The 21,309-nt window shown below is 35.6% G+C and overlaps 3 protein-coding genes across 12 annotated transcripts in view; 1 reads left to right on the top strand and 2 right to left on the bottom strand.

Moving 5' to 3' along the window:
- LOC131952960 (uncharacterized) overlaps window positions 1–3,226 on the bottom strand; it is an 18,703-nt gene extending 15,477 nt beyond the window's left edge. Inside the window, exon 1 of the mRNA XM_059315902.1 lies at window positions 3,089–3,226. Coding sequence (XP_059171885.1) covers window positions 3,089–3,226 — 138 coding nt within the window. The remainder of the gene's footprint in view (window positions 1–3,088) is intronic.
- LOC131952965 (CDP-diacylglycerol--inositol 3-phosphatidyltransferase) lies at window positions 3,187–12,331 on the top strand. Of its 6 annotated transcripts, XM_059315917.1 has the most exons (8): window positions 4,423–4,815; window positions 4,956–4,986; window positions 5,144–5,237; window positions 5,762–5,896; window positions 6,088–6,241; window positions 8,382–8,463; window positions 9,793–9,874; window positions 10,578–12,331. In XM_059315917.1, the coding sequence occupies exons 3-8, from the start codon at window positions 5,198–5,200 to the stop codon at window positions 10,763–10,765; spliced, it is 681 nt and encodes a 226-aa protein (XP_059171900.1). In that variant the 5' UTR covers window positions 4,423–4,815; window positions 4,956–4,986; window positions 5,144–5,197; the 3' UTR covers window positions 10,766–12,331. The 6 variants fall into 6 exon arrangements, with proteins under 6 accessions (XP_059171899.1, XP_059171895.1, XP_059171896.1 ...); XM_059315916.1 differs by lacking the exons at window positions 4,423–4,815; window positions 4,956–4,986 and adding an exon at window positions 3,187–3,320; XM_059315912.1 differs by lacking the exons at window positions 4,423–4,815; window positions 4,956–4,986 and adding an exon at window positions 3,373–3,485.
- LOC131952961 (sodium/glucose cotransporter 4) overlaps window positions 12,324–21,309 on the bottom strand; it is a 48,212-nt gene continuing 39,226 nt past the window's right edge. For 4 of the 5 annotated variants that reach the window (XM_059315907.1, XM_059315905.1, XM_059315904.1 and 1 more), the window contains exons 14-16: window positions 19,138–19,359; window positions 14,991–15,117; window positions 12,324–13,526 (exon numbers count right to left, since the gene is read on the bottom strand). In XM_059315907.1, the coding sequence (XP_059171890.1) occupies window positions 13,315–13,526; window positions 14,991–15,117; window positions 19,138–19,359 (561 nt within the window). In that variant the 3' untranslated portion in view covers window positions 12,324–13,314. The remainder of the gene's footprint in view (window positions 13,527–14,990; window positions 15,118–19,137; window positions 19,360–21,309) is intronic. The other variant, XM_059315908.1, reaches the window with a different exon arrangement.

The following is a 21,309-nucleotide window of genomic DNA, read 5'->3' on the forward strand; positions in this document are numbered from 1 at the left end:
ATAGTATACATTTACTATAGGCCTACATCTAGGACAAGGTAAATCTAGAGAATCTAGACTATTCTTAATCTTTACTCAAGTCTGACTGTAACAGTGCAATTCTGTTGTAGATCAGACCTAAAAGTTAAAAGAAGGTCTAGACTCTCTAGGTTTAAAATCTAGCTAGATCTACAAGTAACAAGCTACACTAAGCTAAGCTCTAGACAGACACTCTAGCTAGTGGCTAGAGTAGACCTAGAATCTAGTGAGTGTATAGTAGGCATTTTGTTGACAATTTCAAAATGATTTTTTAATTTAAAAAAGTATCAATAATAGCTAGCACACTAATAAACTAAGCCAATTTAGCATATATTAACTTTCTGTTAATGAAAAAAATTCCAAAGTCAGGTCGGCCTGTGGCACCCTTCACTGAACTTGACTAAAGGAAAAAATATTTGACCTGTGACCTTCATTAAAACAGAATTTACTTATGTTTTTTTTAACTATTAGTAAACATGTGCTTAATATTACCCAATAAGTAAAAAAATTTGACAATTAATTTTAATTACTGTTGTAAAGTGAGATAAACAGCTTAATAAACACGTGTTTTCTTGAGGGGGTGTGACCCGGGTGTGGCACATCGCATTGTAACTTTTTATTTCTGTGTTTTATGACTATTTGTTCACAATCAGCATGCTATGCTTTTAAAATTGATAAAGGGTAAGTATACTAAGCTACAAAACCTGAAATCTAACTAATATATTTTCAGTTTAAAAAATAATAAAAACGATCATCAATGAAGAAAGCGTAAACATTCTATTTTTAGGTGTGACATAAAAAAAACTGTCATAAACCTAGCCAAATGATTGGATTCTTGCGCTGCACACATTTTCCCGCGCCTCGTGGTCACCAAAAAAGGTTATAATAAAATGGCATTATTACTTGAACGGACCACATCTCATACCGACCATAAGTTATTACCACTTAATTGTAATATGTGTAAAATTGATACTTTCAAGTTTCATATACACATAGTCTGGTTTATTATACACGAGGAATTTTAGAGTTATTTGATTCGAAAGATGAGAATTATATAGAGCTAATTTCACTAAGGCGCCGCTTGCAAGACAAACAAAGAAAATAGGCCAAAAGTAGATCCGACAATTCTTAATTAACAGACTTAATTAAATAGAAACAGATAGTTCCGATTTCTAAAATTAACGATGGCTTGGTAATCATTAGTTTTATCCCTCTACACATTAGTGAAAGCGAAACTGGTCGCCATTTTTGGTAAGCGCATGAGCCGTGAGATGGCTTTAAAACAACAAACCCGGAAGCTGTGAATCGAACGGCCTAGTGTATAGTATAGGCATACTGTCTGTGTATGTAGTATGTAGAGATGTAGACACTGCTACTAGCCTACTACTACACTTTACTACACTATCACTCACTATGTGAAGTAGATCTAGATTATGTGAGCTGTCACTCTTAGTCTGAGACACTCTTACTAACTTACTTAGTACTTAGTCTGTAGATCTAGATTCTAGTAATGAAGTGTTAGATCTATACCAGCTAAATCAGCCTACTTACTAGTATTTCTCACTAGCCCGGGGGCGTGGCCGGTTGCTAACAACAATATGGCGTACGGACCGGATGTATGACTTCCGACGATTTTTCGTCTTAGTTCCAGAGACCTTCTTAGAATTACTTTTAAAAATGTTTATCACGAGTAAAATGGCGGGTTTTCACGTTATAAAAACATGCTATAGGTGGCAAGGCTAAATTTGCCAGAAAAGCATTTTAAAATTTGCTTTGGAGAATGAAGGCTAAATTTAAAAGTCGGTCTCATTAAAATTAATAGAACTTCTAAAATATCAGCCCGGAGGTCACAAAAATGAATTGGAGGTTGTAGAATTATTAGTTTTATCATTATATGAAGAAATAAATCAAATATTGCATGCACTTTTTAAAATAAGACACGACTTTTGAATGACAACCAAATTTATTTATTTTTTTAAACCACGTGACCGCTATTTGATGATCACTAGTGGGGAACTCTGGGTACATGGCCACTTAAAAAGTCTAACTTATTTGTGGTTTTCTTTACGTTCAAGCTTAAGAAGAGTTATCATGGAGAGGTGTGTTGGCCATGGCAGTGAGTGTCAATAAATATTAAATTAAGTAATTTAGTTTAAAATGAACTAAAAACTTCAAAATTAGTGCCTAATGGATTAAATATGGATGTCTATCATTCAGTAGTCATGTTTAATTTGAAATTTGGGTAAATTCTAGATTTAGTAAGAAAAACTACTACTTACCCTACTAGCTAGGGTCTAGAGTCTAGATCTAAAATTCTAGATCTAGAGAGTAGATAGAATTAGAATCTAGATCTACTGTAGTTACTACTAGACAACTAGAACCTAGATAGATGTACTAGATTAGAACTAGATCTAGACCTGAAATAGATCTAGATCTAGACTAGACTAGAGACTAGATCTAGAATCTAGTCTAGTGAGTTCACCCATTGCAACGGTAAAAAAAAATAATCGGCTGTTGTTTTTACCAAGATAACTGCGGCTAACTTTAAAATTACATCAATGTTAGGCTTGTGTATAAAGAAAAAGGGAGACTAAAATGTGAAAAACAGAGGTTCAATGATTAGCTAGTGAAATAAAACAATTATACACACAAACAAGGCCAAAACAAGTTGTAGTGTAACAGTGTTACAGGGCCTCCATGGCCATACTTCCCGGACCCGTGATATTAATAATGAATATGGTAATTTATTAAGGTCACCATTTCACAGAACACAGGAAATGACATCCGACTTAAGGGAAGTAACAATGAAAATCGAAATATTTTTCTGTAACGTAGCCAACATCATAAAGAATTTAAAAAATCTAGATCTAAATTAATAGCACTAAGTTAGAAGAAAAATGAAATAAAAAGCTAGACTACTTTCACCCAACATACGGTTATCTCTAAACTAGATCTAGCATAAATCAAAGTAGATCTAGAATCTAGATCTAACTGCATTTTGAAAATCTGCTGACTGAATTTCCTCCAGTGTCCATTAAATGAATGATTCGTATTTCATACAGAATCTTACCCTAATTTTGTCAATGGTTTTGGGAATTAAGTGATCATATATAGATAAAACTTGTTCAGCGTCAATATTGCGTAAGGCACTACCAAGGAGGAACGCGTATTTTGTATCTTCTTCTACATTTTCTTGCTCTGAATCCATCTTTGAATGGCCATATTGAAAATAATAGCCTACCGTCGCCAAGCAAAATTCTCACGAGATTTTTGGCGTCGCACGAGTTCTTAAAATCTTCCGGGTTAGGCTAGCCAATATTTATTATTATAAGTTATTAGATTTAGATCCAGCTTTCTAGATATGTAGAGCTAGATCTAGATCTAGATTACATTAGAATCCAGATCTATTCTAGATCTACAATCTAGATATTAACTAGTGTATAGCATAGGCCTATAGGCCTAGATAAGTATTATATAGAAGATTCTAGGCCTATATTTACATTTCATTTTAAATGTTTAAGCAAAATTAGTAGGCCTAGTACTAGTTAAATAATAAATTACAATGGAGACAAGCGAGTTGACGAGATTCCTTCCATAGTGTTGTTGATATGGAATAAAAACGTGCTTTTTAGATTTAGACCGTAAAAAAAAATAAAAAATAAAAACTTAAGCCTAAAATTAATTTAGAAATTTTATATTTTTAGAATAAATGCTATAAGTATACAAGTTGCAAATCCAGAGAACTTGAAAATAATTTGTTGAGTTTAAGACTTTAAGGCTACATCTCTATTTATTTTCATCAAGCCTAAGTTATAACCGGATGTTTCACTTTCGTAAGACAAATATTGATTGGCTGTACAGTAACTTAGTGATCGATAACTATTTGTTTACAAAACTTTGCAGATCAAGTTTTTAAATAACAATGCAAATTTAAAACCCCATGACCTAGTTTTCTATTTTTAGCTTACAATGTGTACAATAAAATTTGTGTCTGCCTATCCAATAGCAGGATGCCATTGTTTATGTCGCCATTACACGTGAAAACCAAATTGTTTTTGCTTTTTTTTAAATTTTTATTTAGTTACCGAAAATATTAAAAACATTAAATACGTCCAATCTTTAGTAAAGTCCGAAAAAAACCAGACAGACAGGATTTTATAACCATATTAATTGTAACTACGCCGTGCAAGATTTTTAAATTAATTTATGCACCTCTCAAATACCTTTGAGACTTTTCTCGCTTGTGTCCATTTCAATTAAAATCTAGATCTAGATTCTAGTAATTGTAAATACTAAATATTAAAATAATTAGAATCTACTAGTAGATCTAGATCTAGTAAAATTACTCCAATTAGTCAATAAGTGTTAGATTAGATCTAATCTAAATTTTCTAGATCTCTAGATAATATATTATTATATATTATATAAGTATATAGATCTAGAATAAGGGTAATCTATTGTTTTGGGTACGTAAAATCGCCCGCGGCTATTAATGTACGAAAACGTTACCTCATTGTCAAGGCTTTAATAGAAGTATAGTGTCATATGTTTGTGTCAAATATTATAGATAAATGAATAATAAACCTAAATCAATGGCTAAATATATCGATATAGGCCAGAAATTAACTTTAAGCAGCAGTGTCTGAGAGCAAGATTTGCTATATACACAGCAGCCATTTGTAAAATAGAGTGGCTTCCCCCTGAATCTTGCGCTAAAAGCTTATAAAAATAAAACTTAAACAAGATGGCTGCTATAGTAAATGAGCATGGTTGCATCTGTTGGAAACATCGCTAGTCTTCATTTATTACGGAAACGTTTTAATTCAATTGTTTAAAAACAGGTACATAAATGAACCAAGGAAACATTTTTGTATTTTAAAAAACATAAATCCTCCTCAAAATGTGAAATAATTATTAAAATTTAAGGAGTCACCTGGTTTTCACATTACAAGTCGCGGGCGATTTTATGTACCCAAAACGATAGATTACCAGAATAAGATATTATAATTTATTAATTATAGGCCTAATAACCTAATAGATTAGAAAAGCTAGTAAAATTAATTAGTATACTAGATTCTAGATCTATAAGTAGATCTATATTCTTTAAGATCAACATTTTTCTTAGATCCAGTGAACAGATTTAGATCTAGATCTCTAGGTGCAGTGACCATTCAACAGGATGACGGAAAATATTTATTTATTCGTACCAAACATTATTGGTAAGTCAAAGTCAGTTGGCCTCTCTAGAGTCTAGTACTCTAGGTTGACTTAAAAATTAAGCTAGATTCTAGATCTATTTCTGTTTCTTGATTTCACTGATTAGACGGCCAAACTGGTTTTTTTTTTGCACTCTGGTGCTTAGGAATGTAGGCAATAAAATATATAGACTAACATTGTATGTAATGAAGACAATAAGAACAATCCATTAAATTAAAACAAATCCTTTAAGTACAGTTCCCTTAACTTCAGTCCCTTAACTTAAAGACAATTCCTTTAGTTAAGTACAATCATTTAACTTAAGTACAATCCCTTAACTCATCCACAATTTCTTAACTTAAGGACAATCCCTTAAGTACAATTCCTTTAACTTAAGTAAAATTCCTTAAGTACAATCCCTGACCTTAATACAAGATTACTATTACCATATAATAGACAATTTTAGCCTCAAGACATTCTTTAGTACTTGTAGCTTCATTCTGTTAGAGTGGATATAACTAATTTGATCATTTTTTTTTCTTTCCAGATTACTTGAGAATTTTGTTTGCTTTTATTTCATTTTACTATATGCCCACTGAGCCAAGCACAGCCACTGCGTTTTATCTTTTGAGTGGATTTCTTGATGCCTTTGATGGCCACTTGGCTAGGATGTTGAATCAATGTATGTTTGATTGGCTTTCTTCTGGTGCATATTAGAAACCAAGATTAATTTCACTAGATTAAAATCTCTTAAATGTAAGCTTAACAATTTTAAAACCAAAGGTTCAATCTCTGACCCATTCCCTCCCCCCCCCCCCCACCCCCATAAAAAAATGAGCTTTGTGCATCTGAAGCACCTGATGCTTTTTCTAGGTAGTAAACTTGGAGCCATGTTAGACCAGCTGACAGACAGGATCACAACAATGTGTTTGTGTGCCACCCTCTGCCACCTGTACCCCAACTACATGCTCTTCTTCCAGTTTGCTATGGCCCTGGATATCTTTAGCCACTGGATGCACTGTCAGAGGTAACTAGATGTACATACTTGTGGCTAGATGTACATACTTATGGCTAGATGTACATACTTATGGCTTAATGTACATAGTTATGGCTAGATGTACATACTTGTGGCTAGATGTACATACTTATGGCTAGATGTACATACTTATGGCTTAATGTACATAGTTATGGCTAGATGTACATACTTGTGGCTAGATGTACATACTTATGGCTAGATGTACATACTTGTGGCTAGATGTACATACTTATGGCTAGATGTACATACTTATGGCTAGATGTACATACTTATGGCTTAATGTACATAGTTATGGCTAGATGTACATACTTGTGGCTAGATGTACATACTTATGGCTAGATGTACATACTTATGGCTTAATGTACATAGTTATGGCTAGATGTACATACTTGTGGCTAGATGTACATACTTATGGCTAGATGTACATACTTATGGCTTAATGTACATAGTTATGGCTAGATGTACATACTTGTGGCTAGATGTACATACTTATGGCTAGATGTACATACTTGTGGCTAGATGTACATACTTATGGCTAGATGTACATACTTATGGCTAGATGTACATACTTATGGCTAGATGTACATACTTATGGCTAGATGTACATACTTATGGCTAGATGTACATACTTATGGCTAGATGTACATACTTATGGCTAGATGTACATACTTATGGCTAGATGTACATACTTATGGCTAGATGTACATACTTATGGCTAGATGTACATACTTATGGCTAGATGTACATACTTATGGCTAGATGTACATACTTATGGCTAGATGTACATACTTATGGCTAGATGTACATACTTATGGCTAGATGTACATACTTATGGCTAGATGTACATACTTATGGCTAGATGTACATACTTATGGCTTAATGTACATACTTATGGCTAGATGTACATACTTGTGGCTAGATGTACATACTTATGGCTAGATGTACATACTTATGGCTAGATGTACATACTTATGGCTAGATGTACATACTTTTGGCTAGATGTACATACTTATGGCTTAATGTACATACTTATGGCTAGATGTACATACTTATGGCTAGATGTACATACTTATGGCTAGATGTACATACTTATGGCTAGATGTACATACTTATGGCTAGATGTACATACTTATGGCTAGATGTACATACTTATGGCTAGATGTACATACTTATGGCTTAATGTACATAGTTATGGCTAGATGTACATACTTGTGGCTAGATGTACATACTTATGGCTAGATGTACATACTTATGGCTTAATGTACATAGTTATGGCTAGATGTACATACTTGTGGCTAGATGTACATACTTATGGCTAGATGTACATACTTGTGGCTAGATGTACATACTTATGGCTAGATGTACATACTTATGGCTAGATGTACATACTTATGGCTAGATGTACATACTTATGGCTAGATGTACATACTTATGGCTAGATGTACATACTTATGGCTAGATGTACATACTTATGGCTAGATGTACATACTTATGGCTAGATGTACATACTTATGGCTAGATGTACATACTTATGGCTAGATGTACATACTTATGGCTAGATGTACATACTTATGGCTAGATGTACATACTTATGGCTAGATGTACATACTTATGGCTAGATGTACATACTTATGGCTAGATGTACATACTTATGGCTAGATGTACATACTTATGGCTAGATGTACATACTTATGGCTTAATGTACATACTTATGGCTAGATGTACATACTTGTGGCTAGATGTACATACTTATGGCTAGATGTACATACTTATGGCTAGATGTACATACTTATGGCTAGATGTACATACTTATGGCTAGATGTACATACTTATGGCTAGATGTACATACTTATGGCTAGATGTACATACTTATGGCTAGATGTACATACTTATGGCTAGATGTACATACTTATGGCTAGATGTACATACTTATGGCTAGATGTACATACTTATGGCTAGATGTACATACTTATGGCTAGATGTACATACTTGTGGCTAGATGTACATACTTGTGGCTAGATGCACATACTTATGGCTTAATGTACATACTTGTGGCTAGATGTACATACTTTTGGCTTAATGTACACACTTGACAACTAAATGTTGACAATAAACCATTTTTCTCTTTCAGTGCTGTACAAAGAGGGAGCACAAGCCACAAAAAAATCGACCTCTCTGCCAATCCCATACTGAGGTACTATTACCACAGTCAGGTAATACCTTGTTGCATTTCTTCCTTGTATTACCACAGTCAGGTAATACCTTGTTGCATTTCTTCCTTGTATTACCACAGTCAGGTAATACCTTGTTGCATTTCTTCCTTGTATTACCACAGTCAGGTAATACCTTGTTGCATTTCTTCCTTGTATTACCACAGTCAGGTAATACCTTGTTGCATTTCTTCCTTGTATTACCACAGTCAGGTAATACCTTGTTGCATTTCTTCCTTGTATTACCACAGTCAGGTAATACCTTGTTGCATTTCTTCCTTGTATTACCACAGTCAGGTAATACCTTGTTGCATTTCTTCCTTGTATTACCACAGCCAGGTAATACCTTGTTGCATTTCTTCCTTGTATTACCACAGTCAGGTAATACCTTGTTGCATTTCTTCCTTGTATTACCACAGTCAGGTAATACCTTGTTGCATTTCTTCCTTGTATTACCACAGCCAGGTAATACCTTGTTGCATTTCTTCCTTGTATTACCACAGCCAGGTAATACCTTGTTGCATTTCTTCCTTGTATTACCACAGCCAGGTAATACCTTGTTGCATTTCTTCCTTGTATTACCACAGCCAGGTAATACCTTGTTGCATTTCTTCCTTGTATTACCACAGTCAGGTAATACCTTGTTGCATTTCTTCCTTACTGCTGGTTATGCCTGTAGGTTTTAGGTCACATGTATAGGTTATTTCTGTAGGTTTTAGGTCACATGTATAGGCTATGTCTGTAGGTTTTAGGTCACATGTATAGGCTATGTCTGTAGGTTTTAGGTCACATGTATAGGTTATGTCTGTAGGTTTTAGGTCACATGTATAGGCTATGTCTCTAGGTTTTAGGTCACATGTATAGGCTATGTCTGTAGGTTTTAGGTCGCATGTATAGGCTATGTCTGTAGGTTTTAGGTCACACAAAAAATGTTGCAGGTAGTAGGACAAGTTTCCAAGTTGCAGGTCATGTCTGTAAGTTAGGTCCCAGGTCATGTCTGTAAGTTAGGTCCCAGGTCATGTCTGTAAGTTAGGTCACAGGTCATGTCTATAAGTTAGGTCCCAGGTCATGTCTATAAGTCAGGTCATAGTGAATGAACCCTTCTAGCCACTTTGTTTACTGATATCAAAACTACAAGTTTACTACTAATGAACCCTTCTAGCCACTTTGTTTACTGATATCAAAACTACAAGTTTACTACTAATGAACCCTTCTAGCCACTTTGTTTACTGATATCAAAACTACAAGTTTACTACTAATGAACCCTTCTAGCCACTTTGTTTACTGATATCAAAACTACAAGTTTACCACTAATGAACCCTTCTCTTCTAGGCTGTCTTGTTCACCATGTGTGCAGCTAATGAATTATTTTTTTGTATGCTGTATTTAAACTACTTCAGTACTGGACCTATCAGTAAGTTGTAGATCAAACACTCAGTTGTAATTAGTGTGCGTCATGTGGAGTTAGTGTGTACACAGATGTCATGTGGATCTAGTGTGTACACAGATGTCATGTGGAGTTAGTGTGTACACAGATGTCATGTGGAGTTAGTGTGTACACAGATGTCATGTGGATCTAGTGTGTACACAGATGTCACGTGGAGTTAGTGTGTACACAGATGTCATGTGGAGTTAGTGTGTACACAGATGTCATGTGGAGCTAGTGTGTACACAGATGTCATGTGAAGTTAGTGTGTACACAGATGCCACGTGGAGTTAGTGTGTACACAGATGTCACGTGGAGTTAGTGTGTACACAGATGTCACGTGGAGTTAGTGTGTACACAGATGTCACGTGGAGTTAGTGTGTACACATATGTCACGTGGAGTTAGTGTGTACACATATGTCATGTGGAGTTAGTGTGTACACAGATGTCATGTGGATCTAGTGTGTACACAGATGTCATGTGGAGTTAGTGTGTACACAGATGTCATGTGGAGTTAGTGTGTACACAGATGTCATGTGGAGCTAGTGTGTACACAGATGTCATGTGAAGTTAGTGTGTACACAGATGTCACGTGGAGTTAGTGTGTACACAGATGTCATGTGGAGTTAGTGTGTACACAGATGTCATGTGGAGTTAGTGTGTACACAGATGTCATGTTTTCTCTCTCTAGTCCCCATCATTGGTGTTGGGCTATGGAAGCTGATCTGGGTGATGTGTTTCCCGCTGGCCGTGTTGAAAATGTTGATCAGCTGCATTCAGCTGGGAGCTGCCTGTGAAAACTATGCCATTATGGACAGAGAGGACCGGTCGAAACAAACTACAGGACAGACTATAGAACAGCAGAAAAAATTGGAATAAAAATTGCCCGGACAAAAACTATCGATGAAGGGATGATACAACTTGGACAAGATGGCATGCCCATAGGCAAGATGGCATGCCCATAACTTTGGCAGTCAGCTATGGATGAGTCATCAGAGTTTTTCTTTCTCATACTTTGTTTGACCTGCAAGACTTGTACCATAGGCTTGCCATGTTTGTATGTAAGGAGAAAATTTGTTCAGGCCGTCAATAGTTTGTATGTAAGGAGAAAACTTGTTGGCTGTCAATAGTTTGTTTGTAAGGAGAAAACTTGTTGGCTGTCAATAGTTTGTATGTAAGGAGAAAACTTGTTGGCTGTCAATAGTTTGTTTGTAAGGAGAAAACTTGTTGGCTGTCAATAGTTTGTATGTAAGGAGAAAACTTGTTATGGCCGTCAATAGTTTGTATGTAAGGAGAAAACTTGTTGGCCGTCAATAGTTTGTATGTAAGGAGAAAACTTGTTGGCTGTCAATAGTTTGTTTGTAAGGAGAAAACTTGTTGGCCGTCAATAGTTTGTATGTAAGGAGAAAACTTGTTCTGGCCGTCAATAGTTTGTATGTAAGGAGAAAACTTGTTGGCTGTCAATAGTTTGTTTGTAAGGAGAAAACTTGTTGGCTGTCAATAGTTTGTATGTAAGGAGAAAACTTGTTATGGCCGTCAATAGTTTGTATGTAAGGAGAAAACTTGTTGGCCGTCAATAGTTTGTATGTAAGGAGAAAACTTGTTCTGGCCATCAATAGTTTGTATGTAAGGAGAAAACTTGTTGGCAGTCAATAGTTTGTATGTAAGGAGAAAACTTGTTGGCCGTCAATAGTTTGTATGTAAGGAGAAAACTTGTTGGCTGTCAATAGTTTGTATGTAAGGAGAAAACTTGTTCTGGCCATCAATAGTTTGTATGTAAGGAGAAAACTTGTTGGCAGTCAATAGTTTGTATGTAAGGAGAAAACTTGTTGGCCGTCAATAGTTTGTATGTAAGGAGAAAACTTGTTGGCTGTCAATAGTTTGTATGTAAGGAGAAAACTTGTTCTGGCCATCAATAGTTTGTATGTAAGGAGAAAACTTGTTCTGGCCATCAATAGTTTGTATGTAAGGAGAAAACTTGTTCTGGCCATCAACAGTTTGTATGTAAGGAGAAAACTTGTTGGCCGTCAATAGTTTGTATGTAAGGAGAAAACTTGTTCTGGCCATCAATAGTTTGTATGTAAGGAGAAAACTTGTTCTGGCCATCAATAGTTTGTATGTAAGGAGAAAACTTGTTCTGGCCATCAATAGTTTGTATGTAAGGAGAAAACTTGTTGGCCGTCAATAGTTTGATGTTGTAACAACCAATGCTTGGCTTGAGCCCAAGTGTCATGTGTAGTAGCTTTACACCTTTTATATTTCTTCCTTTGATTGTTCAACAGCCAACTTGTAACAGTTCATTTGTCCATACGCGTGTCAAGTTGTTTTGTCAGTGTCAGAATATTGTTTAATGTAACACACAACACATTTTAGATGAAGTGTTTTGTTATTGTAGTGTTGGGAGAGATTTATTAAAAAAACAATAAAAACTTGAAAATAAAATTTCCCAAGATTAATTTTATTGATAAATAGAAATACTGTATACTGGTAATGGACCATTAATATTTAAAACTGTGGAACATAACTGGAAGAGTAGCCAGATATTTTGAATAAAGCTGTGACAAGTACAGTGAGATAAGTTTTAGCCTATTTCCTTTGTGGCAATTTTTTGGAAATGAAGGTTTTTTATTAATCCATTTTTTTATGATGCAACTTAAAAGTATATCAAACTGTAGTACAAATAAACAGAATCATGTCTTTAGTTAGAGATAATAAACATAATTTTGTTTTTGAAATATTGAATAAAATCTATATATTCCAAGATAATGGGATAGGCAATATTTCAAGTATGATTAATAAACATCTAGCTATTACTAGTATTACATACCATACTTAACTTCCTAGGTAAATTTAATAATTTCCTATCTGAAGTTATTGAATCTAATGGAACATTTCAGTGAACATGGCAAAATAACATTTCTGGTACACAAGTTCAATCAAATATATTTCAAATCCCAAACTTGAAAGTATTTTGATGAACCGGATTGGTCTACACTTGTGGTCAAACAATGTTCAAACTTAGATATTTGTTTTTCTAATGAGCTATACACTTTTTTTTATAACCAAGCTTAGTTAATTTATCCAAAATTATAAATGAAGTTGTTTCCCATGATAAAGGCTCTAGAAATAAAGTTGGTGTCAACTGTTTAAGAAGATTGTTCTGGTTGTTTCAGCCAAACAAGCACAATTTAAAACTGAACTTTCTAGCAAAGCCAGGTAGATGCTCAATGGGTTGATACATTTTCATTACAATTTACAAAAAAAAATATTTAAAATAACTGCTAAAAGTAAATTCTGTTTCTAAATTAGGTTTGTTTAAGTCAGTGCCATCCTCTCCACTTTCTACTGGGAGTGAGTGCATAGTAAGACAAGACAACTCTTTTTTTCTAGTGGATAAATTAGCATAAATTAGCAGTAGTCATCAATATTTAAGCAAAGAAACCCCATAAGAAGGCAGCCACACCCATCAAAAAGAGGGCGTTGATATTGAGGAACCTTCTCCAGGCAGCCTGCTCATGTATGGATGTTTGTTTCTCCTCTATGGCTTTCATCTCAGCCTCCGTCAGCTGGTGCTCCTCCATCTTTTCTATGCCACAGATCCACTGGCCAGCTTTTTTATACCAAGGGAGGCTATCATAGTCTGAAACAATCAAGGGAGGTTATCACAGTTTAACAGGTTAAAGAAACAGGTCACTGAGTTAGTTGAAACACCAAGACATGGGTATCATTATAATATTAAAGGTTTCACCTATATGCTGTCTCACTATGTTACCTGAGGTCTCACCAATATGCTGTCTCACTATGTTACCTGAGGTCTCACCTATATGCTGTCTCGCTATGTTACCTGAGGTCTCACCTATATGCTGTCTCACTATGTTACCTGAGGTCTCACCTATATGCTGTCTCACTATGTTACCTGAGGTCTCACCTATATGCCGTCTCATTATGTTACCTGAGGTCTCACCTATATGCTGTCTCGCTATGTTACCTGAGGTCTCACCTATATGCTGTCTCACTATGTTACCTGAGGTCTCACCTATATGCTGTCTCACTATGTTACCTGAGGTCTCACCTATATGTTGTCTCACTATGTTACCTGAGGTCTCACCTATATGCTGTCTCACTATGTTACCTGAGGTCTCACCTATATGCTGTCTCACTATGTTACCTGAGGTCTCACCTATATGCCGTCTCATTATGTTACCTGAGGTCTCACCTATATGCTGTCTCGCTATGTTACCTGAGGTCTCACCTATATGCTGTCTCACTATGTTACCTGAGGTCTCACCTATATGCTGTCTCACTTTGTTACCTGAGGTCTCACCTATATGCTGTCTCGCTATGTTACCTGAGGTCTCACCTATATGCTGTCTCACTATGTTACCTGAGGTCTCACCTATATGCTGTCTCACTATGTTACCTGAGGTCTCACCTATATGTTGTCTCACTATGTTACCTGAGGTCTCACCTATATGCTGTCTTGCTATGTTACCTGATACCTCACCTATATGCTGTCTCACTATGTTACCTGAGGTCTCACCTATATGCTGTCTCACTATGTTACCTGAGGTCTCACCTATAAGCTGTCTCGCTATGTTACCTGAGGTCTCACTATGTTACCTGAGGTCTCACCTATATGCTGTCTCACTATGTTACCTGAGGTCTCACCTATATGCTGTCTCACTATGTTACCTGAGGTCTCACCTATATGCTGTCTCACTATGTTACCTGAGGTCTCACCTATATGCTGTCTCACTATGTTACCTGAGGTCTCACCTATATGCTGTCTCACTGTTACCTGAGGTCTCACCTATATGCTGTCTCACTATGTTACCTGAGGTCTCACCTATATGCTGTCTCACTGTTACCTGAGGTCTCACCTATATGCTGTCTCACTATGTTACCTGAGGTCTCACCTATATGCTGTCTCACTTTGTTACCTGATGTCTCACTATGTTACCTGAGGTCTCACCTATATGCTGTCTCACTATGTTACCTGAGGTCTCACCTATATGCTGTCTCACTATGTTACCTGAGGTCTCACCTATATGCTGTCTCACTATGTTACCTGAGGTCTCACCTATATGCTGTCTCGCTATGTCACCTGAGGTCTCACCTTGGTGCTCTGTCTTAGGTTCCGCCATGGGTTCAGGCTTCTGGTCAACCTCTAGCTCTGAAAGGTCAACTCTTTGTCTGGTACTGTAGCGGTTCCAAAACAAAAGTCTCTCCAACTGGGAATGAGTGAACATTTGTACCATCTTCATTTGTTTTACTAATTAGCTCCAGATGTTCAGCTTTATAAAATTACAGAACTCACATAAATCATCTTTGTTGTGTTAGGTTTGTTTCAGTGGTGAAAGTTTTTTTCAGGCTATTTTCATTAGTGTTTCCCCCCCTTACCCCCAAAAAATAAGTGACCCAACCCCAAAGTTTCAAGTACCCCCACCCCACAGAAAAATTTATGAAAAAAAAAAAAACCCACTTGTGGTGAAACTAAGGAATAAAAAAGACTCCTCCTCCCTGGGTTCTATTTTTTGGGCCCACTATATTGGCCTTATATAAATAAATAAATATATATGTATAGGCCATATATATATATATATATATATATATATATATATTATATATATATATGGATATCAATATATATTAGCATGACTTACTAATAATAAATAAAATTATTCCCTTATTTATTTAACCATTATTGTAAAGAATATGCATTATATATTATACTAGGCATACTGCCTAGCTTCGCTTAGGTTTTTAAAAGGCATTTGAGAATTTGAATACTTAATTATTTAGCGATGGATTGGGTGTGGAGTGCTTTAATAAGTTTAATAAGTTTAATTTAAACAGTAATGCTAACTTTAGAAAAAATGTTTTTGTTAGTCATTTACATGCAGATTCGTAAATATTATTGGAAAGTACGCAATGTATAACTAAAATGGAATTAGAACTACACAGGTTTCATGAACAGTATATCTCATAGTTTATATTACATTGCCTTTAGAAATTAATTAATTTATTTAATTAGCATACTTAACTAAATTAACAACTTAATTTTGTACTAAAACAAATGCTATACTTCGTCATTTTCTGTTTCTGTTTAAAATAGTATACAATTATTTGAAAAATAATAATTTTAAAAACGTTACCTCCCTTGAAAACTGAACGTATGACGTATGTCATTGTTTACTTATATTGTTTGCTTATATAAGAAATTACGTTATATGAACATATTTAACGACTATAATGGCTGTTTCCGACGGGAATAAAGTTTTTTTGTTACCCTCCATGGTCGGTCTACGACGTCACATAATATTAAGGGGATCGTTCGTCAATTTATTTATATATATATATATATATATATATATATATATATCTCATATAAGGAGAATTTCACTCAAGATCATCTTTTAGCCCTCGTCGAGGGCTTTGAGTCTGACCAACAGTTTTTCCATACGGCCTAGTCATCTATAGTAGTGTATGCAAAAACTTAGCATGATGTACAGACATTAAGTAACCTAAAAATTGTGTTAAAATTTCCCTGTTTTTCCCATAAAATACAAAGATTATATAGGGAAATACAACTAGTCAGTTTTGACCGCTTTACGAAGTTTTCCCAGAATTGCCGAGTTTTTTATGAAACCCCTAGGTGTTCTTCTACCACCTCACAAAATATCAAGGGGGGTCGTCGGAGGAAATTTTTTTTCGTAATAGAGCTCATATAAAGAGAATTTCACTCGCGGTCACTTTTTAGCCCTCGTCGAGGGCTTTGAGTGTAACCGACAGTTTTCCCTAAAGGTCAAGCCATTGACCTAGGAGCATGCAAAACATTAGCCAGATATACTGAGCTTAAGTACCCTAAAGTCTGCCTTGAAATGACCCTCTGTTTTTCCCATAAAATACAAAGATTATATAGGGAAATACAACTGGTCAGTTTTGACCGCTTTACAAAGTTTTCCCAGATATGCCGAGTTTTTTGTGACACCCCTAGGTATTCTTCTACCACCTCACAAAATATCAAGGGGGGTCGTCGGAGGAAATTTTTTTTCGTAATAGAGCTCATATAAAGAGAATTTCACTCGCGGTCTCTTTTTAGCCCTCGTCGAGGGCTTTGAGTGTGACCGACAGTTTTCCCTAAAGGTCAAGCCATTGACCTAGGAGCATGCAAAAAATTAGCCAGATATACTGAGTTTAAGTACCCTAAAGTCTGCGTTGAAATGACCCTCTGTTTTTCCCATAAAATACAAAGATTATATAGGGAAATACAACTGGTCAGTTTTGACCGCTTTACGAAGTTTTCCCAGATATGCCGAGTTTTTAGTGACACCCCAAGGTGTTCTCCTACCACCTCACAAAATTTCAAGGGGGGTCGTCGGAGGAATTTTTTTTTCGTAATAGAGCTCATATAAAGAGAATTTCACTCGCGGTCACTTTTTAGCCCTCGTCGAGGGCTTTGAGTCAAACCGATAGTTTTCCCTAAAGGCCAAGCCATTCACCTAAGAGTATTCAAAAAATTAGCCAGATATACTGAGTTTAAGTACCCTAAAGTCTGCGTTGAAATGACCCTCTGATTTTCCCATAAAATACAAAGATTATATAGGGAAATACAACTGGTCAGTTATGACCCCTTTACGAAGTTTTCCCAGATATGCCGAGTTTTTTGTGACACCCCAAGGTGTTCTCCTACCACCTCACAAAATTTCAAGGGGGGTCGTCGGAGGAATTTTTTTTTCGTAATAGAGCTCATATAAAGAGAATTTCACTCGCGGTCACATTTTAGCCCTCGTCGAGGGCTTTGAGTGTAACCGACAGTTTTCCCTAAAGTTCAAGCCATTGACCTAGGAGCATGCAAAAAATTAGCCAGATATACTGAGCTTAAGTATCCTAAAGTCTGCGTTGAAATGACCCTCTGTTTTTCCCATAAAATACAAAGATTATATAGGGAAATACAACTGGTCAGTTTTGACCCCTTTACGAAGTTTTCCCAGATATGCCGCGTTTTTTGTGACACCCCAAGGTGTTCTCCTACCACCTCACAAAATTTCAAGGGGGGTCGTCGGAGGAAATTTTTTTTCGTAATAAAGCTCATATAAAGAGAATTTCACTCGCGGTCACTTTTTAGCCCTCGTCGAGGGCTTTGAGTCAAACCGACAGTTTTCCCTAAAGGTCAAGCCATTTACCTAAGAGTATGCAAAAAATTAGCCAGATGTAAAGAGGGTAAGTGCCCTAAAAGCCGTTTTCAAATGACCCTATGTTTTTCCCATAAAATACAAAGATTATATAGGGAAATACGACTGGTCAGTTTTGACCCATTTTCCGATTTTTCCCAGATATGCCGAGTTTTTTGTGACACCCCAAGGCGTTCTCCTAACACCTCACAAAATTTCAAGGGGGGTCGTCGGAGGAAAAATTTTTTCGCAATAGAGCTCATATAAAGAGAATTTCACTCGCGGTCACTTTTTAGCCCTCGTCGAGGGCTTTGAGTGAAACTTACAGGTCTGCCCTACGACCAAGCCATTTACCTATAAACATGCCAAAAATTAGCCAGATGTAAAGAGGGTAAGTTCCCTAAAATCCGTTTTGAAATGACCCTCTGTTTTTCCCATAAAATACAAAGATTATATAGGGAAATACGACTGGTCAGTTTTGACCCATTTCCCGATTTTTCCCGGACATGGCGAGTTTTTTGTGACACCCCAAGGCGTTCTCCTACCACCTCACAAAATTTCAAGGGGGGTCGTCGGAGGAAATTTTTTTTCGTAATATAGCCCATATAAGGCGCCGGGCAGTCGAGGTCAGTTTTGACCCCCTGTCCGTAGACTTTTCGGCCAACCGTATTCGGCCTTCGTGTTCTATCGCCCGAAGGCACCATCGTGCCAAATTTGACGCGCCTGCGGCGCCGGGAAGTGCCCTATCGGGCACCTGACCACTTTGCTTTATATATATAGATAAGTAATATAAGATAACAATACACACAAAATAAGGACCAAACTCTTTTCTTTAGGGCTTCAAATAATCCCATTTTTAAAAAATCTGAAATTCATTTATTTTTCAAACTCATTTTATTATATATCTAGCTGTCTAAAAAAAACTAAAATCATCAAAAAGTGAAAATATAAATCTGGCATGCCGGAATTACGGCCCACTAAACGCTGCAAGTGCAAGGACAATTTTGAACTGCTAGATCTATAGCATACATGAACACTTGTATTACAATGAAGTTGGAACTGAAAATGTCTACTTACATGCACATCATCAATTGGCGCAGTTAGCAGACTAATGACTACTGTCACCAGGGTGACGATGACAAAAAGTATGATTCCAAAATGGAGGTAATGGACTTTACTGATAATGTCCGGCTTTTCAGATTTGTATTCCTCCCCGCATGGATAGTTTGTGTAGGCATATTCCCAGGCAAACCGTACCAAGCCAACTACCAGACCTACCATTAAACCCCAAAAAGCACCCTGGAAAAAATACAAATGGTTTCTTCATTTTAATATTCACACTTAAAAAGAAAAAAATCAAATTAATTACAAACCTTAGTTTAGCGTTGATTATTATCCCGGATTGGTATAGCAATAAAAAATGAAATCTGTCACACAGTTCCGAAATCCACGGAAATACTGTAAACCATACTGCTTTGAATGATATTAACTATTATTTAGACTCTCACTATTGTATGTCATTATACTGTACTTAGAGTGAGGGTACAAATTACAAATGTTGCTTCATTTTATGAGGCCTAATTAATGGACACCAGCGAGAAAAGTCTCAAAGGTATTTGAGAGGTGTATAAATTCATTTAAAAATCATGCACAGCGTAGTTACAATTAATATGGTTATAAAATCCTGTCTATCTGGTTTTTTTCGGACTTTACTAAAGATTGGATGTATTTGATGTTTATAATATTTTCGGTAACTAAATAAAAAAAAAAAAAAAGCAAAAACAATTTGGTTTTCACGTGTAATGGCGACATAAACAATGGCATCCTGCTATTGGATAGGCCGCCATTGATTTTATTGTACACATTGTAAGCTAAAAATAGAAAACTAGGTCATGGGGTTTTAAATTTGCATTGTTATTTAAAAACTTGATCTGCAAAGTTTTGTAAACAAATAGTTATCGATCACTAAGTTACTGTACAGCCAATCAATATTTGTCTTACGAAAGTGAAACATCCGGTTATAACTTAGGCTTGATGAAAATAAATAGAAATGTAGCCTTAAACTCAACAAATTATTTTCAAGTTCTCTGGATTTGCAACTTTTATAGCATTTATTCTAAAAATATAAAATTTCTAAATTAATTTTAGGCTTAAGTTTTTATTTTTTATTTATTTTTACGGTCTAAATCTAAAAAGCACGTTTTTATTCCATGTCAACAACATTGGGGACGGAATCTCGTCAACTCGCTTGTCTCCATTAGTCGCTAAACCATCTGTATGAAGTCTGGAACTTTTCCAAAAAAAGTCTGCTTTTCTTTTCACAATAGTGTACGAACCCTGATCCTACTCTAGTCATTTGTACTATTTTTGTAATCATTTTGGATAGGCCTAGCAGCTACCTAGATCTAGAGTAAAGTGGCGTCTGCGGACAGACGTAGCAAAAAAATCGGCACTCCTGATTTCCATAGAGCACCATTCAGTAACCGTTTCACATAGAAACAAACCGAAAGTACTGTGTTATTCCGCATTTTTTCTAGTTTAATCACGTATGAGTCATTTTGTATTCATACGCATAGCATTGGATGTATTAACATTTTTAGTGGTGAGACTCTAAGCGCACTTTTGAAAAAATATTATTTGCTGTGCGCACACTTGCTACTTAAGAGGATATGCGCATTTTTTTCCTACGTTTTACAATTTAATATCTAAAGCCTTTTGAATACTTTTATCATGTTTGGCATATAAAAGTAAGTATTAAACAGCAAAAAAAAAGGGTTGAAAACAATTTTGGTTGTCATGGAAACCCAAAAAAACCTCCGCCAATTTGAATTTTTTGGTACTTTTAAAAATGCTAAGGCTTTTTTATTTATGCACCTTTAGCAATCAAATTTAAACTGATCATATTTCAGTATATATTAAAACTTTTGTCACGAAAACTTTTTGAAATAGCTACTAGTAAGAATTTTACAAAGTCTAAAAAATCGTCTCATTTTAGTTTTCAAATGTTTCAAAATTTGCATATTTATTACCAAATACTTTTTTCTATGAAAGCTATCATAATTCCCTCGTGACAAAAGTTGTATTTTTGCATGAAGAACAATTACTGAAAATATGGTGGCGATTGTTTAATAAATAAAAAAGTAGTAGGCTTTATAGTGTTAAAGAGAAAAAAATTTTTTTAGGTGTTTAAGTTACCATTTTTATGACCCTATTAATTAAAAAATATTCAATTTTTCCCAATCTTACACG

Source organism: Physella acuta, unplaced genomic scaffold (assembly GCF_028476545.2).
Source record: "Physella acuta isolate Inbredline_101_S28 unplaced genomic scaffold, ASM2847654v3 ptg000897l, whole genome shotgun sequence".
In the NCBI taxonomy this organism is placed as follows: Eukaryota; Metazoa; Mollusca; class Gastropoda; family Physidae; genus Physella; species Physella acuta.